The sequence below is a fragment of the Bufo gargarizans genome, chromosome 6 (assembly GCF_014858855.1).
Source record: "Bufo gargarizans isolate SCDJY-AF-19 chromosome 6, ASM1485885v1, whole genome shotgun sequence".
In the NCBI taxonomy this organism is placed as follows: domain Eukaryota; kingdom Metazoa; phylum Chordata; class Amphibia; order Anura; family Bufonidae; genus Bufo; species Bufo gargarizans.
The window spans coordinates 272314368-272336382 of NC_058085.1; the positions used below are offsets into that span (position 1 = coordinate 272314368).

The 22015-nt window shown below is 42.1% G+C and overlaps 1 protein-coding gene across 1 annotated transcript; it reads left to right on the forward strand.

Moving 5' to 3' along the window:
- The first annotated feature begins 9815 nt into the window (after positions 1-9815).
- Positions 9816-13949, forward strand: LOC122940021 (protein kinase C delta type-like). Its single transcript, XM_044296318.1, has 6 exons — positions 9816-9930; positions 11626-11688; positions 11814-11952; positions 12343-12483; positions 12594-12719; positions 13616-13949. Exons 3-6 carry the CDS (start codon positions 11893-11895, stop codon positions 13730-13732), a joined length of 444 nt encoding a protein of 147 aa, XP_044152253.1. The 5' UTR covers positions 9816-9930; positions 11626-11688; positions 11814-11892; the 3' UTR covers positions 13733-13949.
- Positions 13950-22015: the final 8066 nt, after the last annotated feature.

Below are 22015 nucleotides of genomic sequence, written 5' to 3' on the forward strand. Positions count from 1 at the left end.
AGTTTCTTAGATGGGGTCACTTTTATGGAGTTTCTACACTACGTGCAGAATTATTAGGCAAATGAGTATTTTGACCACATCATCCTCTTTATGCATGTTGTCTTACTCCAAGCTGTATAGGCTCGAAAGCCTACTACCAATTAAGCATATTAGGTGATGTGCATCTCTGTAATGAGAAGGGGTGTGGTCTAATGACATCAACACCCTATATCAGGTGTGCATAATTATTAGGCAACTTCCTTTCCTTTGGCAAAATGGGTTAAAAGAAGGACTTGACAGGCTCAGAAAAGTCAAAAATAGTGAGATATCTTGCAGAGGGATGCAGCACTCTTAAAATTGCAAAGCTTCTGAAGCGTGATCATCGAACAATCAAGCATTTCATTCAAAATAGTCAACAGGGTCGCAAGAAGCGTGTGGAAAAACCAAGGCGCAAAATAACTGCCCATGAACTGAGAAAAGTCAAGCGTGCAGCTGCCAAGATGCCACTTGCCACCAGTTTGGCCATATTTCAGAGCTGCAACATCACTGGAGTGCCCAAAAGCACAAGGTGTGCAATACTCAGAGACATGGCCAAGGTAAGAAAGGCTGAAAGACGACCACCACTGAACAAGACACACAAGCTGAAACGTCAAGACTGATTTTTCTAAGGTTTTATGGACTGATGAAATGAGAGTGAGTCTTGATGGGCCAGATGGCTGGATTGGTAAAGGGCAGAGAGCTCCAGTCCGACTCAGACGCCAGCAAGGTGGAGGTGGAGTACTGGTTTGGGCTGGTATCATCAAAGATGAGCTTGTGGGGCCTTTTTGGGTTGAGGATGGAGTCAAGCTCAACTCCCAGTCCTACTGCCAGTTTCTGGAAGACACCTTCTTCAAGCAGTGGTACAGGAAGAAGTCTGCAAGGTAAGAAAAACATGATTTTCATGCAGGACAATGCACCATCACACGCGTCCAAGTACTCCACAACGTGGCTGGCAAGAAAGGGTATAAAAGAAGAAAATCTAATGACATGGCCTCCTTGTTCACCTGATCTGAACCCCATTGAGAACATGTGGTCCATCATCAAATGTGAGATTTACAAGGAGGGAAAACAGTACACCTCTCTGAACAGTGTCTGGGAGGCTGTGGTTGCTGCTGCACGCAATGTTGATGGTGAACAGATCAAAACACTGACAGAATCCATGGATGGCAGGCTTTTGAGTGTCCTTGCAAAGAAAGGTGGCTATATTGGTCACTGATTTGTTTTTGTTTTGTTTGTATGTCAGAAATGTATATTTGTGAATGTTGAGATGTTATATTGGTTTCACTGGTAAAAATAAATAATTTAAATGGGTATATATTAGTTTTTTGTTAAATTGCCTAATAATTATGTACAGTAATAGTCACCTGCATACACAGATATCCCCCTAAAATAGCTAAAACTAAAAACAAACTAAAAACTACTTCCAAAAATATTCAGCTTTGATATTAATGAGTTTTTTGGGTTCATTGAGAACATGGTTGTTGTTCAATAATAAAATGAATCCTCAAAAATACAACTTGCCTAATAATTCTGCACTCCCTGTATATATATCTTATATTATAAAAATGAGTTTCTGTCTGTCTAGACGTCTGTAGGGACATTCTTTATGCGCGACCAAACGACTAGACCGATCTTCACCAAATTTGGCACACAGGTACATCAGGTGTCCGTGAAGGTTTTAGACCGGGTCTCAACTCTCAATAATTCTGCACTCCCTGTACTCTAGGGGTGCATCAGGGGGGCTTCAGATGGGACATGGTGTAGATAAACCAGTCCAGCAAAATCTGCCTTCCAAAACCGTATGGCATTCCTTTCCTTCTGCACCCTGCCGTGTGCCCGTACAGCGGTTTACGACCACATATGAGGTGTTTCTGCAAACTACAGAATCGGGGCAATAAATATAGCATTTTGTTTGGCTGTTAACCCTTGCTTTGTTAATGGAAAAATTTATTAAAATGGAAATTTTGCCCAAAAATTTAAACTCTCAAATTATATCTCCATTTGCCAATAACTCTTGTGCAACACCTAAAGGGTTAACAAAGTTTGTAAAATCAGTTTTGAATACCTTGAGGGGTGTAGTTTCTTAGATGGGTCACTTTTATGGAGTTTCTACTCTATGGGTGCATCAGGGGGGCTTCAAATTGGACATGGTGTAAAAAAAAAACAGTCCAGCAAAATCTGCCTTCCAAAAACCATATACGGCGCACCTTTCCCTCTACGCCTTACTGTGTGCTCGTACAGTAGTTTTACGACCACATATGGGGTGTTTCTGCAAACTACAGAATCGGGGCAATAAATATAGCATTTTGATTAGCTGCTAACCCTTGCTTTGTTACTGGAAAAAATGGATTAAAATGGAAATTTTGCCCAAAAATTTAAACTCTCAAATTATATCTCCATTTGCCAATAACTCTTGTGCAACACCTAAAGGGTTAACAAAGTTTGTAAAATCAGTTTTGAATACCTTGAGGGGTGTAGTTTCTTAGATGGGTCACTTTTATGGAGTTTCTACTCCAGGGGTGCATCAGGGGGGCTTCAAATGGGACATGGTGTAAATAAACCAGTCCAGCAAAATCTGCCTTCCAAAACCGTATGGCATTCCTTTCCTGCTGCACCCTGCCATGTGCCCGTACAGTGGTTTACGACCACATCAACAGAATCGGGGCAATAAATATAGCATTTTGTATGGCTGTTAACCCTTGCTTTGTTACTGGATAAAATGGATTAAAATGGAAATCTTGCCAAAAAATTGAAATTCTCAAATTTCATCTCCATTTGCCAATAACTGTTGTGCAGCACTTAAAGGGTTATCAACGTTTGTAAAAATCAGTTTTGAATACCTTGAGGGGTGTAGTTTCTTAGATGGGTCACTTTTATGGAGTTTCTACTCTAGGGGTGCATCGGGGGCTTCAAATGGGACATGGTGTCAAAAAAAAACAGTCCAGCAAAATCTGCCTTCCAAAAACCATACGGCGCACCTTTCCCTCTACGCCTTACTGTGTGCTCGTACAGTAGTTTACGACCACATATGGGGTGTTTCTGCAAACTACAGAATCGGGGCAATAAGTATAGTATTTTGATTAGCTGCTAACCCTTGCTTTGTTACTGGAAATAATGGATTAAAATAGAAAATTTGCCCAAAAATCTAAATTCTGATATTTTATCACCATTTGCCATTAATTCTTGTGGAACACCTAAAGGGTTAACAACGTTTGTAAAATCAGTTTTGAATACCTTGAGGGGTGTAGTTTCTAGAATGGGGTCATTTTTGGGTGGTTTCTATTATGTAAGCCTCACAAAGTGACTTCAAACCTGAACTGGTCCCTAAAAAGTGGGTTATTGAAAATTTCTAAAAATTTAAAGATTTGCTTCTAAACTTCTAAGCCTTGTAACATCCCCCAAAAATAAAATATTATTCGCAAATTGATCCAAACATGAACTAGACATATGGGGAATGTAAAGTAATAACTATTTTTGTAGGTATTACTATGTATTATAGAAGTAGAGAAATTGAAACTTGGAAATTTGCAATTTTTTTTAAAAAAAATTGTAAATTTGGTATTTTTTTATAAATAAAAATTATTATTTTTTACTTCAATTTACCAGTGTCATAAAGTACAATATGTGACGAAAAAACTATCTCAGAATGGCCTGATAAGTCAAAGCGTTTTAAAGTTATCAGCACTTAAAGGGACACTGGTCAGATTTGCAAAAAATGGCCTGGTCCTTAAGGTGAAATATGGCTGTGTCCTAAAGGGGTTAAGGGCCTTGTTTAATTAGGGGTCCATTATTGTCAGAGCTTGGGAAGTTGGGCCCACCAGAGTATCCTCTGATACTCTGGTGGGCCAGTCCGACCCGGGCACATTGTAATACACGGTTATTAAAAAGTGGTGTATTTTTTCATTTTTAAATTCTTTATTTCATTTTTACAGGCAGCCCCTTCTTGGTGGACCACAGTTTTGCACTAGAAAAATGTCTACATCCAAGAAGACGCCATCATCAGGACATGCTGTGGTAATTCAGACTTGGGCACACATAAGCCCCTTCTTATGCTTTTTCATCCACGCGGCCATGCTGCAAACGATAGGACATATCCTATACTTTGCTGCAACATGCAGACAATAGACCCATTGAATTCAATGGGTTTGCACCGTGATGCAACTTGCACACTGCCAGTATCCATGTTTTGCAGATCTGCGGTTTGTGGACTGAAAAAAACATGGCTGTCTGAATGTATCCTAAGGCCAAGTTCACACACTGGGGATTCTGTCAGGATTAGGTGGAAAAACAGATACACTGACACTTAATGGCCTGGCATATCCCTACAAGACCCATGAACTTGGTTCACAAGCAAGGTGTGAGCACAGTTTTAGTGTGATGGGTGGTGAAAACCTGCGCAGGATTCTTTTCTCTACAGCCCCTTTAAACAAGGGTCAAGGATCATGGAAAGGTGGTGGCTAAGGGTCTGGCAGTGTCAAAGTCACCATGAAGGTAGATAACACCACTACTATAGGACACACAATCAAAGAGGGAAATGAAGTCCCACTCCTTGGAGAAGGTCAGTGCATAGAGATTGGGTTCAATGATACCCATATGCATTCCTATGTACTGAGCTCCCTCTAGTGGTGGCTGCAGGCGGTCAGTTTTGTCATCTACAATATAAAGGGAAATAAGATTAAAATTGTATAAATGAGAATTATAAACCAGTTTTCTGGTGTAAAGGCATTAAAAAGTAAGGTGTTCAGACTAAGCGCCATATTTATGAAGTCAGTGTGGGTGAGGCCTTAGTGAGGCACAGAGCTCTGCTTTCTGACCTGGCATCTAAGTCTAAGCCAGATTCATCCCCAGGGTGTTATACACTGCAGGGAGGAGATACCGGCACTCCGCATGCATGGTGCATCAGTATTAACAGAGCTCCCCTATAAAGGGGTGTTATTTTGTTGGACCACTGCGGGTAGGGACGGACATACTAAGTTATACTATGGGACCTTATAATTTTTATGTACATCCATGGGGTGTGGCAGAGTTATACACCACCAGAAGGAGCCCAATGTTCATCCTTGCCATGAGGCCCTCTCACATATATGGACACCGCTGCCACTGAGATTACTTGAATCACACTCATAAGATGCTCTGTAGAAGCAGAAACGGCTCTTTTCATCTTAAACAATATTGGACAGAATTGTAAATGTCTGTGTGTTATATCTTGGCAAAATGAAAGTTTTCTCTTGAATGTGATTGGTCAGTTGCTGGTCACATGACCAGGGCAATTGTGATGATTACATGTGAATGTCAGTGAGTGACAGTTAGAAGTGACAGTTGGAAGTGACAGACGACGGAGGAGGATATGTCTGCTGGACGTAAGCAGAGCGACTAAAATGGATGCGGAGGAAGAAAAGGAGAAGGGAGGAGTGAAGAGAAGAAGACTGACCATGGACTCATCGGCTGATGGGAGGAAGTCTTCAGTCAAGAGGACAAAACAACCGGTCCAGAAGAAAGAAGAGGAGATCCAGAAGATGGGAGCCAAGAAGAGAGCAGCCATCTTCAGCTCAGGATGTGGGGCCAAGAAGTTCAAGAAAGTTGAAGAAGGCCAGAAGAAAGAAGATGGAGAGGACGAGCAGGGAGGCTCAGGTAGATAATGTACATGTGATCAGTATGGGGAGCCATACAATTATACCCACTGGACACACAGCTCATGTCTAATGCTGCTCTGTCACCTGGAATGATTGTATCATGGGAAATGGCCGAACACTGATGGAAATGATGTCTTCTCCTCTTATGTTGTCATGTAATAGGCTGGGGTTACATGGGGGGTGGGGGATGTGTTTTTGAGCATATTGGAAAAACTGAATGGGGGGGATTTATCAAACTGGTGTAAAGAAAAACTAGCTTTGCTGCCCATAGCAACCAATCAGATTACAACTTTCATTTTCCAAAGGAGCTCTGCAAAATGAAAGGTGGAATCTGATTGGTTGCTATGGGCAACTAAGCCAGTTTTCCTTTACACCAGATTTGATAAATCTTTCCCAATGTGTTTTTACAGCTGCATTACCTGAAAACACACTTTAGGGAGACTTTCCAAACTGTTACAAATATAAATGGTCTTAGTTGTCCATAGCAACCAGTCAGATTGATCCTTTCAGTTTCACAAGGAGCTCTGCAAAATGAAAAGTGGAAACTGATTGGTTGCTATGGACAACCAAGTCAGTTTTCCTTTGCACCAATTTTTTCATGGTAATTTCATATTTTAGGGTAACAAACATGAAGTTAGTTTGTCACATATAATGCAAATTGTATGTTTTTGTATCTCGTACAATAAAGGATTTTCTTTCTTTGTGTGGTGGTTATTATTAGTATAAAGTATATATAGAGAGAAGTATAAGTAAGATATAGTAACAGATGGAATAATAAGTAGTGTTGATCATGAATATTCGAATTGCGAATTTTAATTGCGAATATCGGCACTTCGAGAATTCGCGAACATTTCGAATATCGCAAAATATATTCGTAATTGTGAATATTCAATTTTTGGGAAAATACCAGTTCATGCGAATTTTATGCGAAAATTTGTATGCAAATTTTATGAGAATTTTCGCAATCAAGAAAATAATGCCTGGAGATCATGAATTCGCGAATTCTCGAATATATGGCGAATATTCACCCAAATATTCGTGAAATATCGCGAATTCGAATATTGCCCCTGCCGCTCACTAATAATAAGTAGTCGTTATTTTTTCATTATTTGTATAGGTCTTTGGGAGTAAAATTGTGAGACCCAGAGCATGCTGAAATGGTAAAAAGACGTCTTTGACCCCCAAAAAATGCACTTCAGGGGTGAAAAAACATTACTACAAAAATAACAAAGAAATATCATATTAATCTGTTGTCTGTTTTCAACATGCTAAACTGTTAACAGAGATAAATAAAAAGCACTGGGGACAGCAGGATAAACATAACTATTGTGGAGCTTTTATCATCAGGAGTAGTGTCAATATGAGCACTGGAAGCAGAGTGCACTGGAGGCGGAGCCTAACTATGACGTGCACCCTGCATTTAGCTGCTTCACAGCCTCTTCTCTCTGATTGATAGCTGTAGTAGTCTCCTGGTTGGATGCTACAGCTGTCACTCAGAACAGAGGGGAGGGGCTATAAAATGGTTTAATGCAGAGAGCACTTCACAGTCAAGCTCCGTCTCCAATCTACTTAAAGGGGTTGTTTCATCTGAGACATTGGTGGCATATCACTAATATATACCACCAATGTCAGATAGGTGTGAGTCCTACCCAGGGCCAGCTCCAGGTTCATGTGGGCCCTTTGGCGATAAATCCCAGTGGGCCCCCTTGAGGCATTGTTTTACATTTACATGTCCTACTGTGGTTCCCACACGGTATAAAGACCCCCAGTGGCCCCACACACAGTATAATGACTCCACAGCGGCCCTCCATTCAGAATAATAACCCCCAGTAGCCCCCACACTGGGGGTTTTACTGTATGGAGGGGGCACTGGGGGTCATTATATTGAATGGGGGCTCTGGTGGTCATTATACTAAATTATAAACGGAGGGTCAATGGGGATCATTATACTAAATGGGGGGCACTGGGGGTCATTATATTTAGTAAGGGGCCCTCACAGTGTAATGACCCCCCAGTGGCCCCCTAACATACCTATCATTGCTGGAGCACAGGGGAGCCGGCGGTCCTGTCATTGACTAACCGCAGCTCCCTGCGCTTCTTCTCTTCTGAGGCCCGCTGCAGCAGTGAGACACACGTGATGATGTCCCCCTGGGCCGGGCCTGGAGGAGAGAAGGAGATGTGCAGTGATGTAGCTAGAACTGACTGAGCCCCACAGCAAATTTTTGTAGCTCCCCCCCCCCCGTGGGTTCTCATCACGTTTTTTCTATTGATTTGATGTATACAAATATGCAGCACTCCACATTTTTGTATCCTGCAGATATGGCCATCCAGTTATTACCACCGCCATACAATGATAACACCGCCATACAATAATAAAACCACCATACAGTGACTAGATAAAAGGGTATAAGAGGGCACAGTATAGGGAAAGACTAGGGGCACTGCACAGGGTGTGGTAAGAGGGCACAGTGAAGGCGTGCCCACCCCCATTCCCTTCTATGGGGATCCGAATAAAGCCGAGCGCACTTTTATGGAGAACACACCGGACAATGCAGAGTACACCGTGCATGTGCAGTGGCTCTTGTTCACTTTAGGGGCCGCATTCTAGAGATAGATACAAGTCCCAGAGTTGAGATCTGCACCTATCAGACATTAGGGGCATAACCTAGCAATATGACACCAATGCCTCAAATGACACAACCCTTTTAAGAAGAAGAATTTAGCAGAGTAAACGTTCATATTCACACTATTCCTGATATTAAAAACTCTGCAGTTTATTTATTTTACTCATATAGCGCTGACATATTCTGCAGCGCTTTAAAGACATTCTCATCACTTGCTGTCCCCGATGGAGCTCACAATCAAAGTTCTCGATCAGTCTGTCATAGGAGTGTGGTCAGGGGTGGACTGGCCATAGACTCTAAAAGTGAACTGCTGGCTGGGTACATAACAATATGATGCTGGAAGCATTAATTAAAGGGAACCTGTCACCAGTTTTATGGTGTCCTAACTAAGGGCAACATAAATAAGTGACTGATTCTCTCAGCAAAATGCTGGCTCACTTTCTTTAATTGATCCAGTCAATTTGCCAACATCTTGTATTGAAAAGCTCCAGCTCATAATGATGAGTCCTGAATATTCATGAGCTCCTGACTCTTCCCGCCCACCTGCTGCTGATTGACAGTTATTTTACATATGAATCAGCAGCAGGTGGGAAGGGGAGTGGCTTTAGCTGTTAATTAAATAAACGCTGGACTCAATGACATCACGCTGGATTCAAATCAGCTCATTAGCATGCAGCATCTTTGTGTGTATATTATGAGGTAACCATCTGTCACACCAGTAAGTGAATACATCTAAGGCACTTTTTAGTAGTTAATGATTGTATATAATTAGTTAGATTATAATCAAATATCCACATGACAGGTTCCCTTTAATGCTGGGAGCATCAGGTACTTATGCCCCTGGCCATTGGCCGCAGGTGCCCTCCTGAACATAACTATATCACCATTCTCAGTTATTTGGTTCTTCTGAGTTGGTATTTTGACTGTACTATGGTATTGCAGACCCTGGCTACTTCTGTCCCTGCCTATTTCTGTTGCCCCATCTTCTATTAATTTGGACCCTCCTATGACATCCCACCCACCCAAAAACAGGGCGTGCATTGTAACTAAACGTTGGAGCATCTAGTTTTAGAAAAATCAATAGCACTTTGCTCACAAAGAGGATGTCGCTTAGTAAAACATGGGCATGGCTTACCAGGAAAAGGCAGTGACCAGAAAACAACATTTTGCACTGAAATTGCATGACAATTTAGAAGTTAGCCAACCAATAGGTGGTTTAAAATAAGACCAAGGTGTCTAGCCATGCAACTGAGATATCATCCAGTCTGAATCACTGTGATTCCTTTGGCGCATCTTCAGATTGCCTTAATCTGTCCACATTAGAGGCAGGATTAGTAAATCTGCCCCGTGTAATTCCTCTATTTATTCTCCTCCTAGGAAGCAGCGGTGTTCGGCCAACCGGCTCCAGCAGCACAGTCTCCGATAACATCAGAAGGAGATTATTATTCCATCATGTGCTCGGCCGGGGAAGTTTTGGAACAGTCATGCTGGCGGAAGATCCATCTACCCGCAAACACTTTGCTGTTAAGGTCATCAGCAAAAGAGCCCTGCTTGCTGAAGGTGATGATGAGTCTGTGATGGTGGAGCGACGAGTTTTCCAGCTGGCATCTGGGAGTCCTTTCCTTGTCCACGCAGACTTTGCATTTCAGACCAAGGTAGAGTATGGACTACAGGATATTAGGAAATGCCATTATATGTACCACGTCCTTCACTGACTCATGGGCCCCAATGATCTCATCTTCTGACAACATATCATATGGGTACCTCAGTCTATAACATACATGTCATGTAAATGGGATAATGTACCCCCTACTGTAAAAAAAATATTACCAGTCACCCAAGGTGTGCCATGGCCTAAAGTGACTACTGATATTATTAATATAGTCAGGGCCACATTGGGCCCCTTTTACCAAAATGTCTAATACAAAAATTGGCCTTGTCACCTATAGCAGTGGTTCTCAACCTTTTCACACCTAGTAACCCCTTTTGAAAAGAAGTTGAAGGATTTGTGGTGTCAGTTAGGGGTGAGTGAATCAAGCTTTGGATCCACGGTCCGAAGTTGACTTCTTGCAAACTTTTATTTTAATGCTGTACCAGGACCTGTCTCCGTATAGTATAAAAATGTATATGATTCAATGAGGCAAAGATGGTTAAATCGAAAGTTGCGTGAGACTTTGGTGAATAACATCGGGCTTTGATTCTAGGACTTTAAAAACATTTTAAAACAGGAATTCATATCAATATTATAAAACTACCAGAAAGTTCATGAACTGTAGAAATTCCTACGCAGCAATGAGCTCCCCCTAGTGGTGGTTGCAAGATTGCAGTTTTGAATTATATTCACTGTATGAAGGGAAACTGGACAGAACAGTTTGGGGTAAAGATCAATGTATTTATGTCAGGATACTTGAGAAATATGGTATTCAGAATGAGCACCGTATTTATGAAGAACCGCTCCCCTTATTTCTGAAGTGAGGGCAAAGATCAATTGGTTTATTTGTATTAAAAAAACGTGGTGCATGGAAAAATGGGTCAATGAGTCTGCGAAAAAATGTGAACAGCAACACGGACACCATTTATATTTTGTGGATCTGAAATTTGTGAACCGCAAAATACATATGGTTGTGTGACTGTAGCCTTATACTTACTGCAAAAGTAACTTATGGCAGGCGACTTCTATAGGAAGATATATGTGGTGACTATAGAGTTCCACTGATCTCTGTATAATGGTCAGGTTCTGACATCAGTATGTGACGGTATATATATATATTTATGTGGTTGTGTTATATGTAATCATATATGTAAATGATCATACAGAAGGGCATGGCTTTCAAGTCCAATGTCTCGTATGGTCACCAACTAGAAGGTAACTAATACAAAGAGTACAGTTATACTGCCCTATAGTACCATGTGTAGCAATATAGCTGTATGTCTGTTCTGTGTAACAGCTGCATGTGCTGCTCGGCCTGGAGTACATGAGCTGCGGGGACTTTTACACCTACCTACTGATGAAGGACCAGCTTAACATCCCCAGTGCAAGGTAAAGGTTTCTATTAACTACAAATCTGATCAGAACTGTATATGAGATATAAGATCGTCTCTCTTCATATCTGTGTTGTTTTATGTGCATTTAGGGTTCTAGTATTTTCTGTGGTAACAATAGTGTAGACTGCGGCCATATTCTAGTCACCAGAACCTCATCAGAAGCCTGACTGACCCATTATTAGTCACTGGGGTCTGACAGGATTTGTTGTGTGTTCTGTGGACAATCATCTATGGAGCAGAAGAAATATCTTAGCACTTCTTAGATTATCCCAGGATGTTACACTCGTTCATTGTCTTTCTGTCAGATTCTATGCCGCTGAACTCGTCTGTGGAATCCAATTCCTGCACTCAAAGGGCGTCATCCACAGGTAATTACACTTTAATTGTCTGTTCCAGGGTTCACCCTAAAGTCTAACATCAAAATCAGCCATTTGTCAAAGATATGTAATTGTAGGATCAACTCTCCAACAAATAGTTTTTTTATATTTAACAGAGACCTGAAGCCCGAGAACATCTTGGTGGCTGAAACGGGCCATATAAAGATCACCGATTTCGGTCTTGCACTTGTCAACATGCATGGAGACCGAACAGCCACCTCATACGCTGGAACAATCGGTTACATAGCTCCTGAGGTGAGCAGAATAGAGATTTTCCATTATTGTATTGTATAAGTCATCATGGATCATACACATGGCCCGACATATGCCCATTACAGTTCTTCTTCAGGGAATGAGACATTCTGACAACATAGTTAGAGATCCAAGAGTCAGAAACAAAGAAGCACAGTCTCAGAGAGGGATTGGTGGTAGTCACAGGGTAGAGACCCTCACCCGTTATAGGTCAAAAAGATATGTAAAGCTTAACATCATCTCAAATTCAGGCTGCATGCAGCCATAACTAGAGATCATCAAATCTCAGTGTATTACATAATCACCCGGATTATTATAGTGATAACTCAGCATGGTGACGTCAGATGTAGAACATGTTGACCAATTCAGTATCTACTCTCTTCCTCCGGATAGATGCTGGCTAGGAAGGAGTATAACGCCGGAGTAGACTGGTATTCTTTCGGTGTCATCTTGAAAGAAATGGTTACCAGTGATTGTGCGTACCATCAGACAATCGATGATGCATCCTCCGGCATTAAGAACATCATTAGAAAGGTCAGTAGTCATACAAGGTATTAGCACTACGGTGTATACAGTGATGGCTGTGAGCATGATTTATTGGCTGTATCTCTTCTATTTACGGGTTTTTATTTGATCATTTTAAGCTCCTTCGGAAAGATCCTGCCAGACGCTTAGGAGTGAATGGTAACATCAGAAAGCACCGATTCTTCCAGCGTATGGACTGGGTCTCTGTGGAAGCCCTAGAGTTGCCTCCACCATACACACCTGAGGTAAGTACATAACCAAATGTTGTTCCAGCACCTCTTCTATTACAGGTTACAGAACTGATTCTTTATAAGAGAAGCACTGATAGGAAGAGGACATTCATTGTAATCTTGAAGTTGTTGAGTATTACTGGTGGCACTAATACTGGAAAGATAATAACATCTAGAGCTGCTGTCCCACCCATGGCGTACTCTACATGGAGGCAGACCACACCAGTGCTATAGGACTAGTAGTGGGGGGCTCTCTTGCTGCTAACCACAGCATTTCCCTGCAGTTACCACTGGGGGGTTAAAGTAGATTTTTACAGTTTCTATTGCTGCAGGCATCCACTTTTATCATGTACCATGTGATGAGAGGAAGGAGATAATTGATCATGAGGCTAATATTTGAAGTCAGTTTATCTTGAGTCTACACTAGCATATTTTTCGCCAAATAAGTCAAATGTCACATATTGTTTGATGAATTTGCTACGTTTTTAAACCTAACAGAAATGCTGTTCCAGGTTTTATACTCCACCCTGCTATGTATGGAGTAAAACTATTCCACATAACTATCCACTGTCCTAACCCCTTTTCAAAACTCGAATTTTGGAGTGCAGGGTATAATAAATTCTCTCAATTTTGTTTAAAAAGAACAACATATTTATGAAGTACATGTTGCACTTTTTTGTGGCATAGAAGTCAAAGTCTGTGTGCCAGAAAAATCTAACCTATGCCAACTCATACAGTTTAGTGTAGAAAGTTGCATTTTATAGAGAAAATAAGTGGTGCAAAAGGTGCCTCATTATTTGCACCATTTTTACACCATAAAAAGGCTAAAGACAATGATAATTCTGCCCTAATTTTTAACAGAGGACTGTTATCGAAAGACATAATCCTAATATAATTCTGTCTTGTTATAGCCAACTGAACCTCGTCATCGTCCTAAACCATTCCATCTGGACAGACTGGAGGCAGCAGAGGTCAGAACATCTATTTCAGCAGCGGACCAGGCCTTGTTCGAGGGATTTTCTTTTTGACAACTTGGAAACCCTTGATGAAACACCAGCTCCATAGTCACCGGAGCAAGCTGCCCCCTGAGCCTCTGGAAGAGGAAGATAAGTGAAGAAGAGAAGGCCGGACATCACTGCAGAGATCTACAAGCAAGTCCTGCAGGAATGAAGAGGAGGAGAATGAAGCACCTTGCTGCGTCTGGCCCCACATTCCAGAAGAAAGAGAAGAACAAAGACAAGGATCGCCTCCTTAATATATTCACATAAGTTATGGTAAGTAAGGTAGGTATAGGTAAGTATAGTTTAGAAATATTTATAGTTAATAGAATTGAAAAAACACAAAAAACACAAAAAAAATAGAGTATTATAGTTTTTTTTTATGATTTAGACTAAGTGTAGTTGAAAATTCTAATTGAATGATTATTACACTTAACAATATTTTAGTCTTTGATAATTTGGCTCCCTACTGCACAAGACAGAGATAAGGTAGATAAAGGAGGTCTGAACAGCCTAGATATAAAATGGGTTAGACATTAGATAGATATTAGATGAATAAGTTAGATATAATGTGTACCTGCAGTTTTTCAAAACTTTTGATATGTCATAGTGACATAGTGATCGCTGGGGTCTGAGTGCTGAGACCCCCACCGATCACTAGGAAGAGTAGTTATCGTTGTTTCTCCTCCTGCAGAAATGAAGACGGCCTCATTGGATTTCTACTGACCCCATCTTCATTTCCGTGTTCAGCAGTGAGGAGAAATGGTGCTAACTCCTCGTTTTAACCATCAGTGGGGGATCTCAGCACTTGGACCCCCATGATCAAAACCTTTGATATGAAACTGTGACACATTAAAAGTTTTGAAAAAGTGCATTTTTTTCTTTAAAGGGAACCTGTCATCAGGATTTTGTGTATAGAGCTGAGGACATTGGTTGCTAGATCGCCGCTAGCACATCCACAATACCCAGTCCCCATAGCTCTGTGTGCTTTTATTGTGTAAAAAACCCTGATTTGATATATATGCAAATCAACCTGAAATGAGTCCTGTCCCTGATTTATCTCACATACAGGACTCATGTCAGGTAAATTTGCATATGTATCAAATCGTAGTTTTTTTTACATAATAAAAGCACACAGAGCTATGGGGACTGGATATTGCAGATGTGCTAGCGGCCATCTAGCAACCCATGTCCTCAGCTCTATACACAAAATCCCGGTGACAGGTTCCCTTTAAGAAAAAAAGGTCATTAGATACATATAATAGGTGCAAAAAAATAAATAAAAAAATACAAAATATAGCACAATTATAGGATAGGATAAGAATAAGTTAACAGATATAAGAGAGTAGTAACTTACACATGAGATAGTGAACTGATAAGTGTAGGTTTAATATAACTTAGGCTACTTTCACACCAGCATTTTTGCTGAATCCGTCATGATAATACAACCATCTTCATCCATTATGAACGGATCCGGTTGTATTATCTTTAAAATTGCCATGGCGGATCCATCATGAGCACCATTGAAAGTCAAAGGGAGACGGATCCGTTTTCTATTGTGTCCGAAAAAACTGATCCGTCCCCATTGACTTACATTGTTAGTCATGATGGATACGTCTTTCTCCAAACCACTTCACGGACGGAAAAAAACGCTGCTTGCAGCGTTATTCTGTCCGCGATGGGGACGCAACCAAACGGAAAGGAATGCATTCTGGTGCACTCCGTTTCGTTCAGTTCAGTGTTTGTCCCCATTGACAATGAATGGGGACAAAACGGAAGCGTTTTCCCCCCGCTATTGAGATCCTATGACGGATCTCAATAGCGGAAAGGGAAAGCTCAGATGTGAAAGTAGCCATAGTTATCAGGTGTTAGTATAAGGTAAAGGGGTATTCCCACCTTATACATTTATGGTATTTCCAAACCTCTTCATTGACTCCTAATGGGACAAGGGACCCTCATTCTCTCCATGGATGAGATTCTCAGAGGTGAGAACAGCACATATCAGGCTGTAGGTATGCCATAAATGTTTAAGATAGGAATTGTCACTTAATGATAAGGTAGAAAGATAAGAAAGATAGAAGATATATTAGAGATTAGATAAAGGGGAGCCATAATCAGGTCCTGTTCCACAGACGGATGATAAAGAACAAGCGTTAGCTCCGCTGTTCCTGCTCCTGATCATTGCGGTGTGTACAAAATCCTCGCTCATCGGTGATCAGATCTTTTATGTGGCATCAGAAATGTCCGTTTGTTGGCAGCACATCACCCTGTGTAAACGGCATATGCTGCCGACAAATGAGCACTGTATGGGGATGAATGATCCTATTACCGATCATTTATCCCCATACTAATGATCATTGCTGCATATAAATGTAGGTAATGAGCGCCAAACAACATGGTGTTACCGATCTTTACCGGACAGAATATCTGCCAGTGTGACAGGACCTGATATATAATGTAGAGATAAGTTATGTAAGATATAAGATAAGTATAATAGAGAATAAGTTACAGATAAGATAGAAGTTAAGCACTAGGTAAAAATGGCCATAGACAGAAGTTGTCACCTAAACCCAGGATTGTGAATGTTTTACAATCTAACATTCCCTCCACTGCTGACAATCAGTCTGACAACATGATCCGCCATGCTTCTTCATGTGTTGGATAGAACCTATCATTGATGTTGTCAGGCTTATAGGGGCCGATCAGACCTCGTCTGTGCCGGGTTATTTGGGTTTATAATGTTATCGGCCAATAACATGAGCGAGGGACTAATAAGTCATCCATCAGTCGCCCATCATTTGCTTTGTATGTCTATGACCCGTTAAAGGGTAATTTAGCTATAAGGGGTTGTATAAGGGAAGATTTAGGGATGGATAAACTAGCTATTAGGCTACTTTCTCATCTGCACTTTTCCTTTCCACTATTTAGATCATAGGATCTCAAAAGCGGAGGAAAACGCTTCCGTTTTGTCACCATTCATTGTCAATGGGGACAAAACTGAACTGAACGGTGTGCACCAGAATGCATTCTGTTCCGTTGCGTTCCCATGACGCACACAGAAGCTCTGCAAGCAGCGTTTTAGAGTGCGTCATGGGACACTGATCAAGACGGATCCGTCATGAAACACAATGTAAGTCAATGGTGACGGATCCGTTTTTTCTGACACGAAAAAAAACAGATCCAGCGCCCATTGACTTACAATGGATTTAGTGGCGGATCTGTCTTGTGCATTTGGGATATAATACAACCAGATCCGTTCTGAACGGATGCAGATGTTGTATTATATACCGGATGCGTTTTTGCTGAACCCATGACGGATCCAGCAAAAACACAGATGTGAAAGTAGCCTTAAATAGATATTGTAAGATATAAGATAAGTATTAGTCAGAAATAAGCCATAAGTAAGATAAATATAGAGATAAGATAGAGATATATATTAGGATTAGAATAATATTACATATAAGGGGTGACAGGGCCCATCCAGCGCTGACACTGCAGAGAACCAGGGAGTAGCCGATCGCCAGTTGATGGGGTCAGGAAGGAATTTTTTCCCCCACAGGGGGTTATGTTTTGCCTTCCTCTGGTTCATATCTTCTTACGCAGTAAATTCTATAAAGAGTACTGGATGGTTAATTAGTCCAAATTTATTAATAGATAGGAATAAAATAATTATTTCACTTTAATTCACCGTGTCTGTGTCTTCTTTTCTGTGTGCTGTGATTCATTGTGAGATCTCCTGATCTTCCGTCATTGCCGTTCATGTTTCTACACCACAGATCTGCCTGACAATATTGTTACATAATGGGGGTTTTCCAGGAAATAACTATTAATTACCTATCTTCAGTATAGATCATCAATATCTGATTATTGGGGGACCCACATCCAGAACCCCAGCCGATCAGCTGTTTGAAAGGATCTCAATGCCCAGCGGTGGAACTACCACTGTAGCGGCCATATTACCTGCTAGAGGGACTGCAATATCAAGGGGGCATCCAGACAGTCATTGTCCTTGCATTAGCTGAGACCAAAGCTAACTAAAGGGGGGCTTCTTTAACCTGATCTATCTCAGTCTGCATAGCAGCTAGAGATAGGAGCTATATTTAAGTTTCAAACAACTGTGATCACCGTGTTAGCCACCATACAGCCAGAAATAGTAACCCAGTTGGAAATTAGATCTGCTCCTATCTTGTCCTTTTTCCATGCTTTGTGCTATTTTTGTACAAAAGTTGTAAAACATAGAAAAAACTTTTAACACATAATAAACTATTTGGTTTCGCCATGATCACTTAAATAACGACACAACATTTATGCTACATGGTGGTGGTGGGCATTCAAAAGTTTTCTATGGGGTCCTACTTTATATAGTCATGTGCTTCACAGTATACCAAGGACAGCGCCAAGTATTGTATAGTGGTTGTGCTGGCTATTGCAACTAAATACCATTCACTTGAATGGGACTGAGCTGCACAAAGGTCATGTGACCAATGGAAGTGACATCATAGGCTAAAGAAGAGGTTGCCTTGCAGTTCCTTCCAGCATCTGATGTATGCAGATAAGGATATCACTGCTGTGGAGGGAGCTCTGGTGCCTGCCGCACTATGGAGCCGGAGCCCCTACTATAACAAAAGCTATCTGTAATCTAATTGTCCAATAACTGCCTGCAATAATACCAGTCAGATCCTCCATGTGCTGGGCTGAGGAGGGAAATGCCCGTAATGGAGCACTTACTGTCTGTGGGACTATGGGGAAGATTTACTAATCCTGTAGACCATGTAAAGACAGACTGTCTAGACCTGCACAAAATATATCACAGTGGCCCCTGGTGGATGATAAATCTGGCACCGGCTAGACACTCTCGTCTAACTTCATAGCAAATAATGGTTGGCTTACTTTCTGACAGAATTTTACGCCGGAATTGTGGTGCAAAATGTCACATTTTAGGTCACGCCCTTTCCCACTAAAACGCCCCTTTGTCAAGCTCAGAGATTGATAGAAAACTATATGCGGTAAATTGTGCCAAATTGTAACACATTTTATTGCAGTTTACATTCCCTACGTGCAATAACATTGCAAATGTGGACCTTTGTGTTCCAGTAATCCTGACTAAGGGGGTCCGCGGTTTCTGTTCCTGATTCTTCCGGTCCCCAGTGGACTAGAAATCTGAAGTATCATCAGTGGTTACATGCACCTCTGCAGCCATTTGTCTGCCTCAGTGCTGACATGTCCTCAAATGGCATGTGACCGCTGATGGGGCACGTCACCACTGAGGCCAGTGAATGGTTGCAGAGGTGCATGTGACCATGGGCAGGAGGTCACACTGCCAGATCACTGGGGACCAGAAGGAGCGTGGGCTGGAGCTTCGGCACTGGAAAGAAAGTGGCAGTGAATAGGTGAGTGCCCTTTTTTCCTGTCACTTTCCCGGCCATAACCAAAAAATGTTTGGATCTTTTAACAATGCTTTTAACCATTAGTTAGGGAAGAAGCTCTGAGAGGAAAAGCCTCCAGAGAATGATAAAAAAGCCAGGCCCAGTGAAGTTTGATGCTGCTCCTGCAGGGGAGAGGTGGGAATTGGGCAACATGCGCCTCCCCCCAGGGCCCCTATATCGCAATCTCTTGGTATAGTAGGAAAGCCGAGTGGTATAGTGCGGCCTAAATGTATCTTTATCGAAATGTCTATCTGTGTCCCGTTGCTCCTACCTGGATACCGATGGACCCCAGGCTTTGGCTCTGAAGCAATAAAAATGGGGAATAATTGAGGGATTTGAAAGAATAACTTGAGTCCAGACCTTGAAATGAAGTTCAATGGCAGCTTTACTTGAATAAACGTTTCTCCAAACAGGTTTTAAGCTTTGTCTTGGTTCTGGAAGGCTTTATCATGAACTGGCAGGCAAACTCAACCCTGCTTTATCTCTTTCTCTCTGCTATGCTTACTTAAAACCAAGCCACCCTCTTGCTCTAATGGTACCCAAGGAAAAGTTAAAGTGCTGCATGAGACTTTATTATTATGACATACGTAGACTAATATAACAACAGCTACCACTAGGTCTCTGCCCATATGAGTAGGGTGTCTATTCACTGTTCTCCCTCTCGGTATAACCAGAGAACCAAAAAGTCTGCACCAAGCGCTAAAATACTCCCATTTTGTGTGGATATTAAGCTCTAGTACCACCGGAAGAGTGGGGGTGTCATGTTCTGTAAGCCTTCCACGATACTATGAGACGCCCATAATAGAAAGGTGGCTTCATCCTGTAATCCTTTCCAGCACCAAGGTTTAATTATGCTTTACGCCAGGCATACTCAAACAGCGGCCCTCCAGCTGTTGTAAAACTATAACTCCCACAATGCCCTGATGTAGGCTGATACCTGTAGGCTGTTCGGGCATGCTGGGAGTTGTAGTTTTGCAACAGCTGGAGGACCGCAGTTTGAGGATGCCTGCTTTACGCTTTGTCACCTTGATGACTAAACTGGTAGCTTTTCACTTAGGATCATACATATAGCAGCAGGGTTACCCTTTAAATATTTTGAGACTGCTTGTGACTTTACCACTTGGTCCTACCAGTGTAGCAACAGCACATGAACCCAAAGACACAGGACATACTGGCTCCTTCCCCTCCCAATTCTGTTGAGAAAAAAATGTTAAGGGAATATACAAATACGGTACAATACCTAGGCTTTCTGAACTAACACAAGGCAAAGTGCAACCATTAGTACTTTTGAGTCCTCAGAGGCAGTCCATATGAGCGATGAAGCAAGGATGCTAACTATCTGGCTAACAACATAAAGTCCAAAGTCCATTCAAAAAATGCATAAGAGGTCACATTGTTGTACCTATAAAAGAGTCCATACAATGGGCTTAAAGTGCTTAAATGTTGCAGAACCTGTAAAAACATCAAAAATAGTGCAGAAAGATAAAAGTCATTTGTAATCCACATAAGGTATGGTATCAAATAGCAGCAATTTTAATGATAACCCTTTAAGACAAGTGGGGTTCCCACTTAATCGGGGAAAAAGGGGAATTTGCTCTCTTGAGTGCAACTTGGAGGTATTTTGCAGATGTGGGGAGTCCTAAAAATCACGTCCATCTGAGTGAGGACCAAACAGGGCAACAAAAACAGAAAATGGGCCAACAAGTTCTCACTCTACAAGTCCAGTCCATGTTGTGGCTCCCACAGTCTATAACTTTTCTTTCTGTATCTTGACCAAAAGGCAGCTCCTTAGAGGAGGAACCTGAAATCCTCCTCACTGCTTAAGCTGCTGAAGGACATTAGGGCTCGCTCCTGTCCTTTGTCAGTGAGCCACGTTGTTGTTGTGGTACTCCACTGCCCTCTTATGGAGATATCAGGTAATGAGTGGGTTGTCAAATTAGCAATGGCTGCGGCCACTTGTTGCTTTAGGTCGCCGGAACCTCCCGCTGGTGCAGGGGAACTCAGGATCTCTGACTGCAGGGGCTGTGGTAGCTGGGTCTCAGCTGGTGGAGAAGGAAATCGAGGACCTTTGGCTGCTGCTGACGCCATCTTCCAGGGAGGCTGGTAGTTGACTACCATGGGGTTATATGACAAAATTGTCATGCCCTGCTATCCCATCAGTAAGGTTGGAGGTGGCGGCAGTCCCGGGATCAGTGGCTCAGGCTGGGGCTGCGGCTTTTCTTGGAAGCGGAGGACTCCCTCTGTGGTCTCTGGGAGGCAGCTCACATGGGAGGCGGCTGCCAGATCCTCCTGCCAGTGCTCAGGTTCCAGAGTAAGGTCAAGGGGCTTGTTCAGAATTACCCCAGTGGCAAAGCGTCCCATGGTGGATCCCATAGGGGTGTACTCTACGAGGTCCCCTGCATATAAGCTATGGCAGGCCTGAGGGTGAGGCTGTTAGGGGCATTTCACAGAACGATGACCCACAAAGAGTTCCTCATCATCTTCGTTGTCTGCCAGGAAGCCACTGCCATGTTTAATGGAAAACCACAGGATAGTCCCCATGAATCTCTCTAGCTGCGGATCCCCCGGCTGCGGTTGGTCCAATAGTTGGATTACCCATTCCTTTATGGCTTTTTTATAATCTCACGTCGTCTGGACGTGGGCCACGACCCCCAGTGGGACCATCGGGTTGAAGCAAGCAGATGGATGGATATTTCTGGGCAGCGGAGTGAACGCTCCAGCAGCCTCCGCCGCACCAGCCGACACGACGGACACCACAGGCTTTATCTCTTGAGGGATTTGAAAGAATGAATTGAGTCCAGACCTTGAGATGAAGTTCAATGGCAGCTTTACTTAAATAAACATTTCTCCAAACAGTTTTTAAGCTTTGTCTTGATTCTGGCAGGCA